Consider the following 18,059-nt stretch of genomic DNA (forward strand, 5'->3'; position numbering starts at 1 on the left):
GTAATTTGTTTCAAGTTGTTAGATGAATGGTAGATTTGATAGTTTAGATAGGTGAAATCTCACTAATACTTTATGTTGAATGAATGATTTTCGTTTAATGTGCAAAGTTAGTTTGAACTTTTATGTGGATGTTTAACTTCTACTTAGAATAATATTGTTCAATTGTTGGTATTAAGTGTGAAAATTATAAGCACAACCTTAGAAGATTGCACCCGCTCTGTGTAGTTATCCAAGCGTGGCGAAACAGAGTGTCGTTACTAGGTTTCACCTAATCTATACCGTCTCTTGAGTTCATAGGAATAGCTTAGAAGTAGTATAGAATCCCTTAACCTTCTTCCTTTTTTATCTTTTTTTGAAGTCTTAAATCAAAAATCCAAAAACATAGAGCATAAATTGTTAAATCCGCCTAAGTTCAACCTGTGAGTAATACTAGTTAACAAACGTAAGTCCCCCTTGAGACTTTCAGCACACACTACCCAAGCAGCTATCCCACTAAAGTCGCTCGTTCGCACATATAGACCTTTGTAAAGTTATTTCAATTTTAATTAAAGAACAAGTTATGAACTATGAATGCTATATATGGATATGAGGAATTATGTCAATGTCTAATAAATCTGATTTTTATCTGCAGGTCTGAAGGAGAGAGATCATTTAATATTTTTCTATGTCTTCTCCAAATGAATTCAATTGCCATATATATTATTTAGGTAACCGGTCAATTGGTGTATTGACCGGTCATGCCTTTTCCGATCAATGCACCCATTGATCGGTGCCTTTACAATTATACCATTAACACAATGCTGATTATCGGTTCAAAAACCCCCAATAGCATATTGTAATATCATAATATAATGACTGATCAATTTAATGAATCGGTTCATAAAAACACTAATGATTAAAAGTGCACAATGAATATAATCCAACCGATGCATTTGTTAACCAATTATAATGCCAAATGAAGCGGTGTATTCATTAAACCCGATAACAAATATGCTCGATATAATTAAGCCCAATAACAGATGTGAATCGGTGCCAATGTTTATGCATCTGATAGCAAGTATGTATCGGCGAATTTAACCCGATAACTTATAGCATTTAATATAAATCAGACATGAAGCATGTAGATAAATAACAGAACAAGGAAGGTTAGGAAGATCTTATCTTGCATAAGCTACCATGCATTAACAACCTTGGAGTCGCCTTGTGGTCTTTCTCACAATCTTGTCACAAGTAGTGACTTTGTTCACGAGAGGATAGAGTATCCTTGTGGTATTTTATTCTAAGTGTTTGGTATATGATAAAACACACACCAACACCACCCACAGTAAAAATTTAAATTCACATGAGGTTTAGAACTTTAGAATAGGCCTTTCAACAGAAGAATAAACATATAAAACAGTCATACCTTATAGAATATCACACATTAAATTCCTCAACACAACTTGCCAAGAAGCATATCATGACAAAAGATAAATTCATTACCTTTCAGGTAAATGAGCCTTGCCCTTACAACAGAGATTAAAAAGGAAAGACATTTAAAAAAAACCAAAGCTTCAATTTTCAAAAAAGATTTAATGGTAGATACAAATGATACATTCATAACTGCCTTATTTTTAAATTTAAATAAATCCATGTAGTAGAAAAAACAGTAAATGTTTATTAGAAAGTAAGTGCAATAAAGAAGGGAAAATGAAAGGACAGGTCAACACATACAATGAAACGATGAACAAATGTTTTCTTTTCTTGGCCAATCCTGTGCACTCGATTAATTGCTTGGGCTTCTGCAGCAGGATTCAGGAGTGGTTCAATCAAAATCACATGTTGAGCCTCTAGAAGATTGAGTCCATTTGCACCATGTCGAAAAAGCATTAATAAAACTTGAATTGGCTTCGGTTCAAAATATTTCTCCTTTTGATGCCTTACAGGTTGCTCTCCTTGGTCAACAATTCCTTTGAATTGCTTGATTGCGACATCTGCATTGCTACATACAAAAATAATTCAGCTATTAGTCTCACATAACCGAACTGCCATCTATCAACCAGTCAGAAAAAATCAAGTATATCCAATTTAGACTTCAGAAAAGCTTGTCTTATTTCTTAGAATTTCAAAAGTTCATTTCATAATAGTGCCCCGATTAAATAATGAATGTTGTTTTGTAGAGAATGCAACATAATAATGAATGTTAACAATAGATTCAATTGAACTTAAGAAATGAACTCAAGTTTGTGGATTTCAAAAACATGGGATACAAATTCATATCACAACAAGATCATCACTGAAATCTCTTGATTACAAACAACTTTCCTGTGCTGCAGAAATATCAGAAGTGTAGATGGTGTTATGTTATTATGTTAATACAATTTATGAGAGGTCCGCCCTATATTGCTTGCATTGTAATTGAACAAAACCTTTTGAATAAAGCATCCATTGTTACATTCTCATGCAATCATTCTTGCTATGAATTGCTAATCTTTATTTGTACTTCCACTTATTATCTGGTAGTGTAATTATAGTAGTTAATATCTGGTGCCATTGCCTTTGTGAAAGTCAGATCAGATTTGAATAGAGTCAAAGTCAGGCAATAATTATTGATAATGACCCAATAAGATGGAATGTTGGAGTAAAAGGTCAAACCTATACAACAACCAGTTGATACACAAAGACAAAGAAGATGAACTCATTCAAGATCTTAGGTATCTGTGGAAGCTTTGTGGTATGAGAGCACATTAGAAAAGAAACAGTAAGAAATACAAGTACTTAGTTATAGCAATCGAGGTTGATTGACTGCTAGACAATTTGTCTTGATTCCTAGCAAGGCACCAAATTATTTTGCAAGATCTTTATGTTAAAGAGATTATGAGGCACACAAACAACAACTCCTACAAGTCTATGAAGAAAGCTGTTTAGATAAATAGAGTGAAATGAAGTCCAATGTAATAACGCAAGAGATTAATGCCACTAAGCTCAAAAAAAATTGGGAAACAAAGACAACGTGATTAGGGGGGCAGATACAGAAATTAGATGATTGAAAAGACTGGTGGAAAGGCAGTAATGAATAATGCTGCATGAGGCAGCCAAAGCCAGCAATTAATCTAAACAATCTTAGAGCCAAAGTAAAAGTCAAGGGCAATGTCACAACCACAAACAAAGAATTCAACCAGTTAAACCTACTCAAGGAATGGTTAGAAGGTTGAAATTGATAGGCAAGTTACTCTTCTTGAGGAAGGAGGTTCATACCCTGCTGACCAGGTTGAGTAAGAAGTTGGTATAAAGCTAAGTTGCCAGTACGAGTACGGGTACGTGGGTACGATACACCAGTACGACAATTTTTATTTTTTGAGGGGGAGGGCGGGGCGTTTGGGTATGTCTATAAAAAAAAATGTAAAAATCATAAATATATACATATATGTAGCCTAAAAAGTAGAAACAAAAATTAAATTTAGAATCCCAAATATCATCCATATGCTAAACAAAACTTGGAACTATCATATTTGATATAAATATAACAAATTTACTATAAGTCTAATCTAATTTCCATTTGTCAAAATTTGAATGTTATGATAGATATATCGAATTCATTGTTCATTGGTTCAACAATAAAATAACACAATTAATAATCAGCATCATATGGGTCACTAGGAAGATCAAGATCAACATCATCACTGACATTAGATGATGTAGCTAGAGTAGTGGAACCACATGCAACCTCACTGCCACTTGCACTAGCAGCAAATTGGCTATTGGACTCCCCAGAAAGTAAAGTTGTGTGGCAGCTGAAAAATCCAAATCAGTTCGCTCAGGATCTACATCCCAAAACTTTGTGCTCCCATCCTTGTACTCATTTTGTTTATGAGTAAGAAGGCGCAAGTTTGAATGCACATAAACTAGCTCTTCCGCCTTACTTGCTGCCAATCGGTTGTGCTTCACTGAGTGGATAAAAGAGTATGTGCTCCAATTTCGCTCAAATGAAGAGGAACTAGCAACCTATTAAATAATTGACACAAAGTTAGAGGGTGACAATTATAAAATTAACTTAATATTTTAAATTAATAATTTTATTATTTTAAAATAGTAAAAAATATAAATTTAGAGAGCAATAAAAATTAAAAAACTTACTTGCGATAAAAGTTTGATTGCAAGAGTTTGAAAGTTTGGTGATGTATGGCCATAGAGGTACCACCAAGCATGAGCATCCTTCTTATACTTGTCACGGAGAGTGGAAACACGTTGACCATTGGAGGCTGCAAAATCAGCAAACTCACTTGTTATTAAATCCTCCATTTCAGAATCGGGGAAGAGTTTAGTAAGTGTTGTCCTACACCCTTCACTGACTTCTGAATCTCTATATGGTGGTACCCTTGATGGCTTAGCAAGCATTTTATCACTATAAAATTTGGGAGTCAATGCAAATGCAAGAAGATGTAGTGGGGTGGACATTTTGTTCCACCACTCAATACAAATTGATTGAACCTCTTTGAAGAAAGTTTCTTCGGGATCTTGCTCTTTTGCATTCATGATGACTTTCATTTCCTCAATCATCGAGTCAATGCCATCATATACGTCTCCCAAACATGGGTGATCCCTGTCAGTATGACGGATCATACTCATGATGGGCTCAGTGAAACTCAAAAGATATTCCACTTGATCCCACCAAGTGTCATCTAGGATCATGTGCTTTACATTTGTTGCCCTTTCAGTATTGGATTCCCTCCATAGGGACCAACTTTGACTAATTACCATGCTAGCAAGTGGCTCCCGCACCTTCACAAGTCGTCTCAAGACGATTGTGTTGGATGCAAATCGAATCTTAGCAACCTATTCAAAAATTAAAAATAAAAATTAGAATACAAAGAAGACATGATCAAATTTAAAAAATTAATTAATGATTACTTAAAAAGTGAAATGTAGATTTTAAAAATTGAAGTTTTTCAATTACCTTTAGCAACTCCAATTGTGAAAATGATCTGAAAATGGCCCATGACATGTTATGGTTTGTGATGAACATTTGGATCTCTTCAGCCTCAGCATACATTTGTTTGATCCAATGTATTTTCTTGCCCATCTTTTGTAGCATGAGGTTGAGAGAGTGGACAGCACAAGGTGTCCAATATATGTGTTCAAACTGTGTCTCAATCAACATACCTGCAGCTCTACAATTCTTTGCATTGTCTATTATTACTTGGACAACATTTTGAGGTCCAACATCTTGAATGCATTTTATAAGGATGTTAGCAATAAATTGTGCATCCTTCACCTGTCCCTCACAATCCACAACTTTCAAAAACATTGTCCCTTTAGGGCACACTGCAATTACATTAATTAATGGCCAATTTTTGGTATCCTTCCATCCATCAAAAATGATGGACACCCCTATTTGTTTCCATGAATTTCTAATGGGAACCAATGCATTTTCTATGCTTTTTATCTCCTTTGCTAGTAAGGTGCTACACACCTTCTCATAACCTGGCCCTGTGTACCCTTGTGGAGCCTCATTTACCTTTCTCAACATATCCTGCCAATATGGTGATCGTACCACATTAAATGACAAACCATTTGCATATAGACATCTTCCAACGAATTGATCTACAATCTCTCTAGCATCATTTTTAGATGCTCTATCTAATGGTCCCCTACTTTTCTTCACAATAACAGGTTCTTCTTCATCAATTGTGCCCAAGAATGGGTGGCTCTCTACCATGATAACAAGAAAATTACTGTGAGATGGAGAAGTAGGGGTCCTCTTTGATATACTTTCTCTTCCTCTCAACAAAGGATGGTTTGAGGCATTACCAACTCTTGCATTTGCTTCCTCTTGCTCTCTAATAAATCTTGCTATTTGTTGAGGTGGCAATCCATTTCCACCCTGTCCTGAACATGATTTGATTTTTTGTTGGGGAATGGCACAAAAATGGGCTTTGACACGGTTGTAGGAGCTAGTTTTTTTCACACTACAAAAGTTGCATATCCAATTAAATGTTCCACCACCTTTTACTTAGTCTATTATTTTGACATAATTCCATAAAGGTGAATTTGGGTCGGTTTTGAAAGTCCGTTGAGGAATAGAGCTCGCAGTTGTTGCCATTATGCTATCTACAACAAGTTAAAAAATAATTATTAAATATTTAACATTTAAATTTTATTTAAAGCGAGAGTGAAATTATTAATAATTATGAAAGAAACCTATAACGATAATTAATATATTTACATACTTCTAAATTACACAATAATTAAAATATTCATATTTTAAATAATAATAATAATAATACAAATTAAAATTAAATAACAATATGATATTTAATTTTAATTTGTATTATTATTATTTTAGATTATAAATATGAATATTTTAACTATTTTCAATTTTGTAATTTAAAAATTAGTAAAAGTATTATTATCATATATACATTTACTTATAAATAGTATGAATAATTTTATTTTCACATTAAATGGAATTTAATTATTTAACATTTATTTTTTATATATATGTTAAAATTTAAATCATTAATTAACAAAAATATATTTCCTTTCATTGATTGAAAAATAGATTCTAAAATAATAAACAAACTGATACAAAATTAAAAATTAATAAACTACAGTTTTGTCTTGGCTTGAGCCTACCGTTGCGTGACCCTATTGTTGCTTGAGCTTGCATCGCTCGAGCCTATCGTTGCCTAAGCCTGCGTAGCTCGAGCCTGTCGTTGCCTGAGCCCGTGTTGTCGTTGTTGTTGCCTAAGCAATCAAAGAGAAATCGAAAAATACCCAGCAAGCCAAAGACAAACGGAGCTGCCTACATCGCCAAGACAAACGAAGAGAAATTGGAAAATACCTAGCATATAGAATGCCTGTGTCGCCAAAGAGAAATCAGAAAATACGTTTTCACTTTTTGTTTTAGGGTTTTATGACACATTTTCCTTCCGCGAGAGTCAACAGAAAAACCTCTCGAAATTCACACGCGATGCAGATTAGTCGAAAAACCGCCAACAATACACCAAGTAAGCATTAGATTGGTCAAGAAGTGTGTGTCATAACGCGGATAGGTTTCCAAAACAAAATGGAGGAACCCTGTTCGATTCCACAGGGATTCCAGTTCAAATCCGAATCCGAGTAAAATTGTTCCCAGATTCGGGGGAAAACCTAGCCGTACTGGTAACCTAGGTATAATGAATGAATGAATGATTTTATTGACGTCCACGAGACTGAACAGCCTACGGAACCAAGAAAAACACCAACACTAAACCTCTTGAATATGATTTTCCATGTCTAATCTCTTGTTATGAATCTTGACCAGGAAGCTTGCCATTTGGTTGATCTTGTCCTCGTCAAATAATTGATGCATGTTGTTGGCCTTCAGAATGATCTCATACTGAGCCCGAATATCATCATACGTTGTGCATTCAGTAAGAAAGTGCCATTCTGTCTCCACTGCTCCCATCCCGCAAAACAAACAAGTTCTCTCTTCCCATATCTCCTTGGGCCTTTGCCACCTACCCGTTTCACACCTAAGATGATGTGTGTGAACGAGTTCTCAGTTGTGCCACAAGCAACCTAGCTTTCCCTTTAATGACTGCCCCTAAATATGCTTTCTCACCATGTTCCCTAGTTGGGTTAAATTCTTTAAAATAGTACACCTTTTTGCGTCCAATGTGGTTATTCCACATGGCGGTTTGAAACTTTTCAATGACAAACTTCTTTATTTCCTTGTTGGTATTAGGACAATCATGCAGTTTGATGTTCCATTTATTCAACCACTTTCTGTTTTGTTTCATCCAAGTTTTCTTCCTACGGATAAGACCTTCCATCGCAATCTTGGGCCACCAGTGGTTATCCATCTTGTCAACCTTCTTTAGATTACTTATTAACCGAGTTAATGTTGATGCTTCCAATGGAAACATACTTGCTTCTGCCAAAAGAATTTCATATGGCACTGATGTTTTAACTTTGAGATTGCTTGTGATTAGGTGTTTTTGAATTCTTTCTAACTGTCTCCATCCACATTTTGACATGCTGCCTCCCCAAACTTCACAACCATATAGAACAACCGGTGTGACCAGCAAACCAAAAAGAGTTTTTTTTGGTTTTCCAATCCCATAATTCAGCATTTCTGCACCTATTTTGAAGTAGATGTGACGCTCTCCATCCTCCCTGAATCCTTTTTGCTCTGCAAGTCTCCCAACAAAGCTTATAGTGGAAGTCAATCCCCAGGTACTTGTATTCTTTCACATTTTCCAACGGATTGCCTTCAAAAAGAAAGGTAATTTGTTTTTCTTTCCTCTTTAAAGAGAAAATCGTGATCTTGGTTTTGGAAATGTTCACTTGCATCCCAACTTCCATACAAAAATGCTCTAGAACCCTTAAGTGATCCATCAAACCATGAGTCGTCTTAGAAATTACGATAAGATCATCAGCATATAAGAGTAATTTCACTACATACCCTTCAAGATGAACCCCATCACCATCTGAATTGTTTAACCATGTTTCAAGTTTACCAATGTATAAACCAAATAAAGTGGGGGATAGAGAGCACCCTTGCTTGACACCAATGTCACTACCAAAGCACTCGGACATTCCTTCCTTAGTTCTGATTTTTGCTTTGACTTTCTCATATAACCTATGGACAGCCGCTCTATATATGTCAGGTACACCCAAGTCTTCCATTCTATTCCATAACTTATCTCTAGGCACCGTGTCAAAGGCTTTTTTAAAGTCAACAAAACAACAATATGCCTCTTGCCCTTGATTGTCCCATATTTTCTCTATCAAATGTCGGAGAGTGGTGCAGTGATCGATGGTGGAATGTCTAGGCCTGACACCAGCCTGACCTTTGGCCTTATACCTTCACCTTTTGCCCAACTGCTGATTCTACGCTCTACCATGCTCCCAAAAAGCTTGCCGAGAAGAGGATTGACCATAATAGTGCAATAACCACACTAGTTGTCTAATCTGATGGGAAACCATCTCGAATGGCACTGTTGAATATACCCTTTATGTGAGGAGCGAGAAGCTCTACTCTCCACTTTAGAAATTCAGCTTGAAGCCCGTCAATATCACTTGCCTTACCATTTGCTAGACTCTTTATTCCCTCTTTGATATCTTCTACCGTGAATAGCTCCACCGAAGTGTTCACTATGGGAGGAGAGTGCTTCTCGTGAATCCGCTCATAAAGAAGCTTTGCGTAATCAAGCCATTAAGTATCAGTGATTCTGTTTTCAGTTTGTTTACTCCGATGCTGTAATTCCTTCCAAAAATCTTTGGGGTTGTTTCTACCAAGAGAGATTAACTCCTTCCTTCTCGCCTTTACATATTCTTCTTTTTTTGCTTGAATCAACTTTGCGTATTTCTTCTTGTTGTCTTTGCTCAGATCTTTCCCCTTCAAAAGTCTCTTGGCTGCCTTGCACTCTTCATCATACCATGGGTTTGCCGGGAAAGTATTCATAGCCCTCTTTCTACTGCAAGTCCTTTTGCAAGCACTCAAAGCTTTGTGTATAATAGGTATCAGCTGGCTGCTATGAACATGATCATCTTCTTTATTGAGTCTTTCCCCCTTCATCATATTATTTAGTTCACGGAATTGTTGCTTAAGGACAGCCTTGAAGATGCCCCTGTTTTCTTGATTTATGAGGACTTTGCCTTTAGCACCAATTTTCTTTTGCATGTTAAGATCTTGATTAAATTGCGAGTTGCATGTAGCACAGTCCAATTTGACAAAAGAGGCATATGGTCGGATTTCAATTCTATAGGGCAGCCACCAATGTCAAACTCCAACACTCTAGCTATAAAGTTTTGAGAGCAAATCAATTAATCAACCACACTCTGGCCATTGTACATTTTGCAAGTGATATTCCCTGAAGTTGGCCAGCCCCTCATTCTGTTGCAGATAACCATACCAAACAAACTACACATCCCCAATAATTCTGCCCCAAAGTGTGAGATATCCCCATTGTAATCTTGTGAAGTTCTTTCCCAAGATTGACCTTCACTTTCTTCTAGCCAAAGAGGATTATTTTCTCCTTTTTTACCACTGCTCAGTTGAAGAAATTGGTTATTGGCTGTCCTTGCATTAAAGTCACCTATTAGCATTATTTCTCCTAAGGTGTTGAATAAGGAGATATCTTTTTTTAATGACGCGTAAGGATTTTCATTGTCTAAATTCCCTCTCTTGTAGAACTTAGAGTTTTTAGGAGCGAAATAACAAGCAACCAACCTGAAAATTGTCTCATTTACTGTTATTTGCAGCCAAATGTATTGTTTATTTGGGTCCTCTTTCTCAACTTTAACAATTCCATACCATTTCTCATTTATAAGCACCGTGACTCCCCCATGTCCTTTACCTGTCCCATTCCCTTTGTTCCAAACTGAAATTTTCCGGAACCTTACAATTGTCATGCTCATGTGTTTCAACAAAGATGATAATATCCTTCCCTTCCACTATGGACCCCACCCCGAGACCTCTTCTCCAAGGATAACCTCTACAGTTCCAACTTACTACACTTAAGCAGTCCCGTGGGGCCCCTAATTCCTATTTCTTATTCGAGAAGCGCTCCCTAATCTGCGCTTTCCCATTCTTCAACCATGCCCACTTTCTTTCATTTCTTGTTGTCTTAACTTTATTCCACTCCTTCCTTTGTTCCTCTTGCTGCGCAAATGTTAGATCTTCATCTAGATAGAATTGTGAACCTCTAAGTAGCCTTCTATTTTTGAGGATCATAATTTTATCCTCTATGCTTCTCAAAGTAACTCTTATATGTCTATCTTTGCTTGCATCTATCTTCCTTCCTACCCTATTTGCTTGTTGAAAACCCCCTGTCCATTCTAACTTATCTCTGAGAAACTCTCTGACTAGAATGTCAGTTCTCTCCTTTTCTCCGAAGTCTTTGATTCCTTTGATAATGATATTTGCAGCCTTACCACATTTGTCTTGTTCTTCCTTTATCTGTATTTTGATTTTCTGCTCAATGATACCTCTTTCTTTGTTTGCTGCTCCATTTACCACTTGTGACCATGATTTAGCCTCTTCTATCCGCTCCTTTAATTTAGACTCTTTAGTTTCCAAGTCAGCTGATGTTAACTGAATTTCTTTCACTTGTGTCGTGTCCTCTCCCTCTACCATTTCAGATCCCATATCCTTAATTAATTTCAATTGTTCTAGTTCCCCTTTTATGGTTTCCAACTCTTGCTGTCCAGTTTCCATTTTGGTCAGCATGTCTGAGATTTGTTCTTTAAGGTTTTTGTTCTCTCTTTCTATTTTGCTTGTATACTCTATTGCTTCGTATACTTTGTTCTCCTCTTCCCAATTCCTTGCTTCTAGAACCTCGAGCCTCTTTTTTACTTCCATAATCTCCTCCACATATAACTCAGATGATCATAATAATGGTGTTGAAGTTGGGCTATAAAAAATCTTTTTGCCATGCCTATTTTCTATGCTGTCCTCTTTATTTGCTGCGTATATTTCTGCCTGAACCAAATTAGATTTGGAAATCTCATTAACATCTGCTTGTTCTTTTAACCTTATGATATCGTTTCTTATGTGTTTGCTTTAACCTTCGAATTTGTCTATGTCTTAGTATACCTTTATACTGTTTTGCATTCACTAGTATCAATCTTTCGTCTGTGTTGTCTGCCTGTCCCTAGAGAAAATCTGCCATGGCAGACCCCCAGGATCCTGTTAAATCATCGGAATTAGCCACGGGTTGAGGAACCTCAGGTAGGGTTGTAGGAGGTTTCCAACCCTCATGATAAAAACGGTTTAACATGAAGCTCATAATCTAAGCCTGCAGGTTACTATCTGCCCCCACCACAAACCCCGGATGATGCAAAAAATAACTTCCCATTGAAAAGTGGGACCCCTTCAAATTGTCTCGTTGACAAACCACTGTTAAATTTCCCTCTGTTTCACCACTGAGGGGCCCCATGATGGTTTCATGTTTTATTGATTAAACCAGGTGAAGTTCGTGTATAGTTGTGTTTTTGAAAACCAATTTTGTTTTACTCCAAACAAAAGCAAAATGCACAGACAAAAGGTTGAAAGATGAAGGTATGAAAATAAAATAGAATAGGGAGACCGATATTGGCACACCTTGTCACTGCCTAGGCCCAACAGATACTTTGGGAGTTTGAAAAAACTTTATGTATTATATTGTGGCTGGGGCCTTTCTCTGTCAGTTCCAATATCCCAAAATCCCGTGTTCTGAGCCAATCTCCCGCTCTGGTAAATCTTCCCGCGCTCTGTCTACTACCGTCTGCTTGCCCTGACTACTACCGTCTGCTTGCCGGAAGACTTCCCCAACACCAGATGGAGGTGCATTAGAAGTTCTAAGTCGTCCAAAAAACTTTATGTATTATATTGTGGTTGGGGCCCTTCTTTGTCTGTTCCAATATCCCAAAATCCCGTGTTCTGAGCCAAACTCCCGCTCTGGTAAATCTTCCCACGCTCTATCTACCCATTGAGTTGACCAAGTCAATAGAGCCTCCTCATATTGAGGAAAGTCTATATTTTGAGATTGAGTGTAATACTCAAGGTATTAAGGTATAAAGCCATCCATTGATTCAACCAAGTCAATAGAGCCTCCTCTAGTTGAGGAAAGTCTATATTCTAAGACTAAGAGCAATTCTCAAGGTGTTGAAAATCCTTTTGGAAGACACCGAACCATGGATGCTAGGGCAAAGAATTTGACCAGAATGAAGGGAGCTTTAAGGCAACCAAAGTAGCATGTGGATTGATGAGACTACTTGAAGGTTTGAGGATTTAGACATATCCAACAATGTTGGATGAGTAAAAGAACATCCTAGTCAAACCTTCTTGAGGAGGATCCTATTGTTGAATTTGCATCAAGAAAGTCAAGAAAAGTTGGTTTTTCAACCACCTAGTCCAAGTTTTGAGAGGCAAAAGCCACCAAGATTTACTATTGATGGATCTAAAGATCCAATCAACCATTGCTGAACATGCATAATTATTTGGAAAACTAATGGGAACATTAATGAATAAAATTGGTTGTGGTCATTTCTAGCCAAACCTAGGGAAATGGCAATTGATTGGTTTATAGATGCAACACAAACTAAAAATTGTTTATGGAAAAGATTTTGGAAGGCCTTTGAGAAAGAATTCTAAGTTCTTCGAGAAAACAATGAAAATGGAGCATGACATGGAAAACATCAAAATGTTCAAATATACCATTATAGGTTCAGAGAACTATTGGGTAAATTAGAAAAGACAATCTATTGAAGGATTGAAGAAATGATAATTCATCGAGGAACTAATACCCTCACTAGGAAGCAAGCCACCGTCATCTTAAAAAGACGTATACAATAGGGTGATAATGATAAAGATGTGTACTCTAGACAAAGCCTTACAGAGGATAATGATTCAGGCACACTCGATGACATTAAACAAGGATTGGTTCAAACTCTAAAAAGAGATATGCTCCAAATAATGAACTCAGAGAAGATACCAACAAAGAGTACAAGGACCTATGATGTACAAAGTATAAGATGGAATGCCACACCAAGGCAAACTACTCAAAAAAGACTCCTAAGATAGAAAAATAAAGGTGCACCCCTTAGTGCCTATCACAACCAATGAGATATAATAATATTATGTTTCCAACTAAAATCAATAGAAATCAAACATGGATAGAGTATTACACAAAATAGTGGACTATTGTTCATTATCAACACTACGAGGAGTGAGGAAACTTTGCAAGAGATTGTCCCAAAAATTAATGACTACTTTGTAGATGGAATGGACAATGAGACCATGATGATACTAGCTATTACATAATTAACAAAATGTGAAATAAGCAATTATTAGGGGTGCATGTGTATGCATCTTTATCTCATCAATTAGGCCATTCCAATGATAAGTCGTGAATTGAATTCTATTTGTTGAATATCACTATCATATTGTTTCATATTTTGTTTAACTTACGTGTTCATTTAGTCACTGAATAAAAAAACCAAGCAAATTAAAGGGATCAATATTTTATTTTCTCCAAAATAGGCTATGTCATAGTTGTTGACTACTACAATTACTTTGAAATCTTGCAAGTAATTGTGAATCAAAATCGGTCACAAGTTACTAGCCGAGAAGTTTTTTAAAAACTTGCTGCTATTCATCACATAAAACTTGCCTGAGATTTCAAATAACTCATCAAAATGCATGGATAGGATTAAAACTTGCCCAATGACATAAAAACAACACTTTTTTCTCATAAATGATTTTGGGAAAGACTGAAAACTGCACGTGTGTAATTTTTTACAATTTTTAGGGCACAGGTTGCAGTTGCACAATAAACTAAGGGCACATGTTAAGTGTTTTGGCATAATTTCAAGTCTGTTAAAGGGCAACATTCACAAATAAATAGGTGAATAATAGTGATAATTGTCTTGTTTTTTTTCTGTGGTCCACACTGATGGCTGTAGTTCAATCATTATTCCCAAGTTTCTAACAAGATTCTTCACACATTAGTTTACCTTGATGTTCTCTTCACTGATTTTTTTAATAGACGTAAAATGTAGTGTTTCCTGTTTGTAGTTCTTTTTTTTTGTCTTTTGCACAAACTTTTTGTTTTACCAAGCAATTTATGTAAGCATGAAACTACTGTATCTGTCACCTCTATGCCCATTAATATGTATGGGGACTGAGCTGATCTCGTGACTTTTCTTTAGTCTTTATTTAGAAAAAGGATACTTCGTACATATTCACGTCACAATGCGAGTGTGATATGTTCTGCAAATTCACTAAAATTTGTGCTTTTGACAAATGTTTAAAAAAAATTTGTATTTTAAAATGTTTGATGAATTTGCCAAGTTTTCGCAGAGTTCTTAAAAATTTTGGGTCAGCAAAGTCCAATTTCTTCAACTATGGGCTGTGTAACTTTTGGTCCTTTCAAAAGTCAACAATGTATATATCAACATTCAGTTTCTGTTAAGCTGACTGTTTTTGTCATTGTTGTAACCTTTGTTGCCTAGCAATTCACTCACATGTCAAAAAAACAAATACGCATTCAAACCAAAAGCATGACAAAAAAAAATCAGCATTGAGGATGCCCGGATGTCCCAGAGACGATCAAGGGATGTCTCGGATATCCTACTCGTCCAAAGGACAGCCAAACGACCCCTTGACATTCTCTCTTTTGAGAATACGCCCTAGGGACATTCCAACATTTTGAAAAAAATTTGGGACAGCCAAGGGACATCCCCTGCCATCCTGCCATCTCAGAAATTCCATTGGGGAGAGGGAGATTAGCTTCAGAGCCAAGGACATGGCCATGGAATGTAGCATATTTTATTTGACCACATGTCATTATTTTAAAATATTCTATAAATATTTTACATATTTTAATTTTAAGGAGGCTTCAGTTGCATGCACCATTCCACAACATTTGATGAATCCCTCCAGCCATCCTTAAACAGATCTTAACATAATGAAAACATAGTAGAGTACTGGAGCTTCCCCTTCGTAAAATGAAAGGATTCAGGCCCATCTCTGTCCTACTTGATTTATATACATATAAATTAACCAAATGCAATCAACTGTTTCATTGCAATTATTAATAGTCTATACCACCTATTCAAGATGCTTGCATCAATCTTTCTAAAATTGCTTCTATGACCCAGAAAAGAAAAATTCAGGCAAGAAAACAATCACATGATATGGAGATGAACAATTAAATCCACCAATCCAGATTATGGAAATTTTTGGACTTAGTTTGTTCTATAATTGATCTTCAAATGGATTCCATTCTATGCTATAATTCCCTTGCCATAATTAAAATTTCTGTAAATGGTTCCATAAAACAATTAAATCCACCAATCCAGAAAAGAATCATATTGAGAAGCTTTGTAAAATGCGTCCATCTGCCATCTGAATGAGAGCTACGTAACTCCATTTGCATCAGTATATATTCACTTCATGATATATGAGAGGATTCCTTATTGTCCGTTATGGTCTGCAAAGAGTGTACCAAAAGGAGAAGCCCTGTGTTTAAGTCTAATAGAACACAGGTAGAAAGCCCGCAGGATATAAAAACTAATTAAACACGAGCTGCAATGAAAGGCGAACAAAGCAAGGTCAAGGTTAGACCTTAGATGGTTAGATCCAAATCCATAAGATATAAGGGAAAAATAGCCCTGCAAGAGAAGGGTCCCTAAAGAAAACATGGATCAATAAGTAGATCAAGTACAAGACTCAAAAAATAAACGTCGCATGTCTACAGTGATACTAGGAGTAGGAACAGAAGAGCCAACAGTATCATCATCTATCATGGTAAAAGGGCCCAAGGCAGATCTGAGAATGCTCATAGGAATATGTCTCGAGCTAAGGAGTCCACATTGGAAGACGTAGAGGGAAGCTAATTACCCCAACTAGAGCCTCTTCTAACATCCAAGGCCATTGAAAACCTGGTAGAAGAGAAAAAATCTGGTAATGTGCATCTGTCTATGTGACCAAGATGGACGAAAAGTAAAACATATTTACATGAGGATAACTACAACTAAGATAAATTTATGTTTATAATAAATATTTTAAATAAAAGCAGCTGATATATAAAATAACCACATGTAAATGTATTTTAAAGCTCGACATTAAAAGAATACCTGCAGTGTTATGTCATATTAATTCAGGTGAAACACCACTAAATAATCTAAACAACCACGCGTGGGGTTTGAATATATGTTTACTCATATATCTTTAAAAAAATTCATCTAACATGGAACCTTTATAAACTTGGATGTTACTCGTAAACAGTGACATTCTACATGAGATCTATTGGATACCTTCCCCCTTTCATTCGGACAAAGCTTATATCATTTGCACGTAGTGAGTGTTCAAGCACATCAAGAACATCTTTCCAGCATGAGAAAACTAGAATTTTAGCTTCAGGATCGACAAACTTTATCCACAAAATACGCCTGGTGACTGCTGCCATCTACATCAATAATTAGTACTTCAGCAAAATCACATGGTTATACAAACACCATTATAGAACCAATATTTAAATAACATACAAATTGCTTTGAGCAGTCAACGTTCATCAACAAAATAGGAAGTAACAAATTGTGAAGTTAATCACTTTTGCTGGACATTATAAAGATGGAAATGTTAAGAAAAGAATATTGTTTTCAAAAACTAGAAAAATTTGTTCTGATCCATGAAAAGATAATGAATTGTCATTCTACACACCTTTGTACCAAATGAACCCTGTACAGTAAAAGATGATTCAGATCTTTCTCCATCTTGGAGCTCATTGATTTTTCTTTCTGCAATAAAGTTCCTACTACTATCATCATCGGCATAAGCAATATTTATAAAATCTGTTTGGTACCGACATGTAGGACATACAATCTTCTTGCGTTGTGGAATAGTAGATAAAGGAGATGGTACATCCACCATTGTAACCATACCTGGGGTATAAAACAAGTAATCAGGCAGAAAGGTCTGAATCAATTGACCATCATAATTACAAAAATCCATCCAGGAAATAACAGAAAACACTTCCACATTTGCATTAAACGCAATGAAATTTTACTGAACATTTAAGCTTTACTCATAGAATGAAAAATATCTTCATTTTATTTCCTTTTTCGTTATATTATATCTGGAGAAAGGTGCAACAGACTTACATTTACAACACAACTGATGTCCACATGGAAACACCATAAATTTAGTGTCTAGCTTTTCATGACACACAGGGCACGTTTCCTCGCCATTTTTACCTACAGTTTGTTCCAATGTCTTGAATCCCTCGATTTTACCAGAACTTGAAGTGCCTACAACTTTGTGCCTCTGCTTTGATAGACTTAAGCCCTGTAGACAATATTCAGAAGTTAACAAAGATTTTAAGTACTTTGAGATCCATCAGGAAAAAATCACCAAAAACGTCTCAACAAGCCATGGCTTGACTAATAGCAGGTAAAAATATTGGCGAAGAAAATCCATATGCCAAGCAAAAAGCACTATTCCTTGTAAAAATAATGCCTCTATAGCTCTTTGCAGGCATAGTGCATTAAATAGATAGATGGCCTTGGGTCAATTTCTCCTCCCCTTAACAACCATACATCCTTACAAG

The 18,059-nt window shown here is 36.1% G+C and overlaps 1 protein-coding gene across 4 annotated transcripts in view; it reads right to left on the bottom strand.

Annotated features, from left to right (window-relative positions):
- LOC131060147 (uncharacterized) overlaps positions 1-18,059 on the bottom strand; it is a 265,487-nt gene that overhangs the window by 38,594 nt on the left and 208,834 nt on the right. For 2 of the 4 annotated variants that reach the window (XM_057993260.2, XM_057993259.2), the window contains exons 16-19: positions 17,614-17,797; positions 17,174-17,394; positions 16,768-16,919; positions 1,714-1,981 (exon numbers count right to left, since the gene is read on the bottom strand). In XM_057993260.2, the coding sequence (XP_057849243.2) occupies positions 1,714-1,981; positions 16,768-16,919; positions 17,174-17,394; positions 17,614-17,797 (825 nt within the window). Of the gene's footprint in view, positions 1-1,713; positions 1,982-16,767; positions 16,920-17,173; positions 17,395-17,613; positions 17,798-18,059 lie in introns of those variants that run through there. The other 2 variants (XM_057993261.2, XR_009110290.2) reach the window with 2 other exon arrangements.

This window comes from Cryptomeria japonica, chromosome 7, assembly GCF_030272615.1.
Source record: "Cryptomeria japonica chromosome 7, Sugi_1.0, whole genome shotgun sequence".
NCBI classification, from domain to species: domain Eukaryota; kingdom Viridiplantae; phylum Streptophyta; class Pinopsida; order Cupressales; family Cupressaceae; genus Cryptomeria; species Cryptomeria japonica.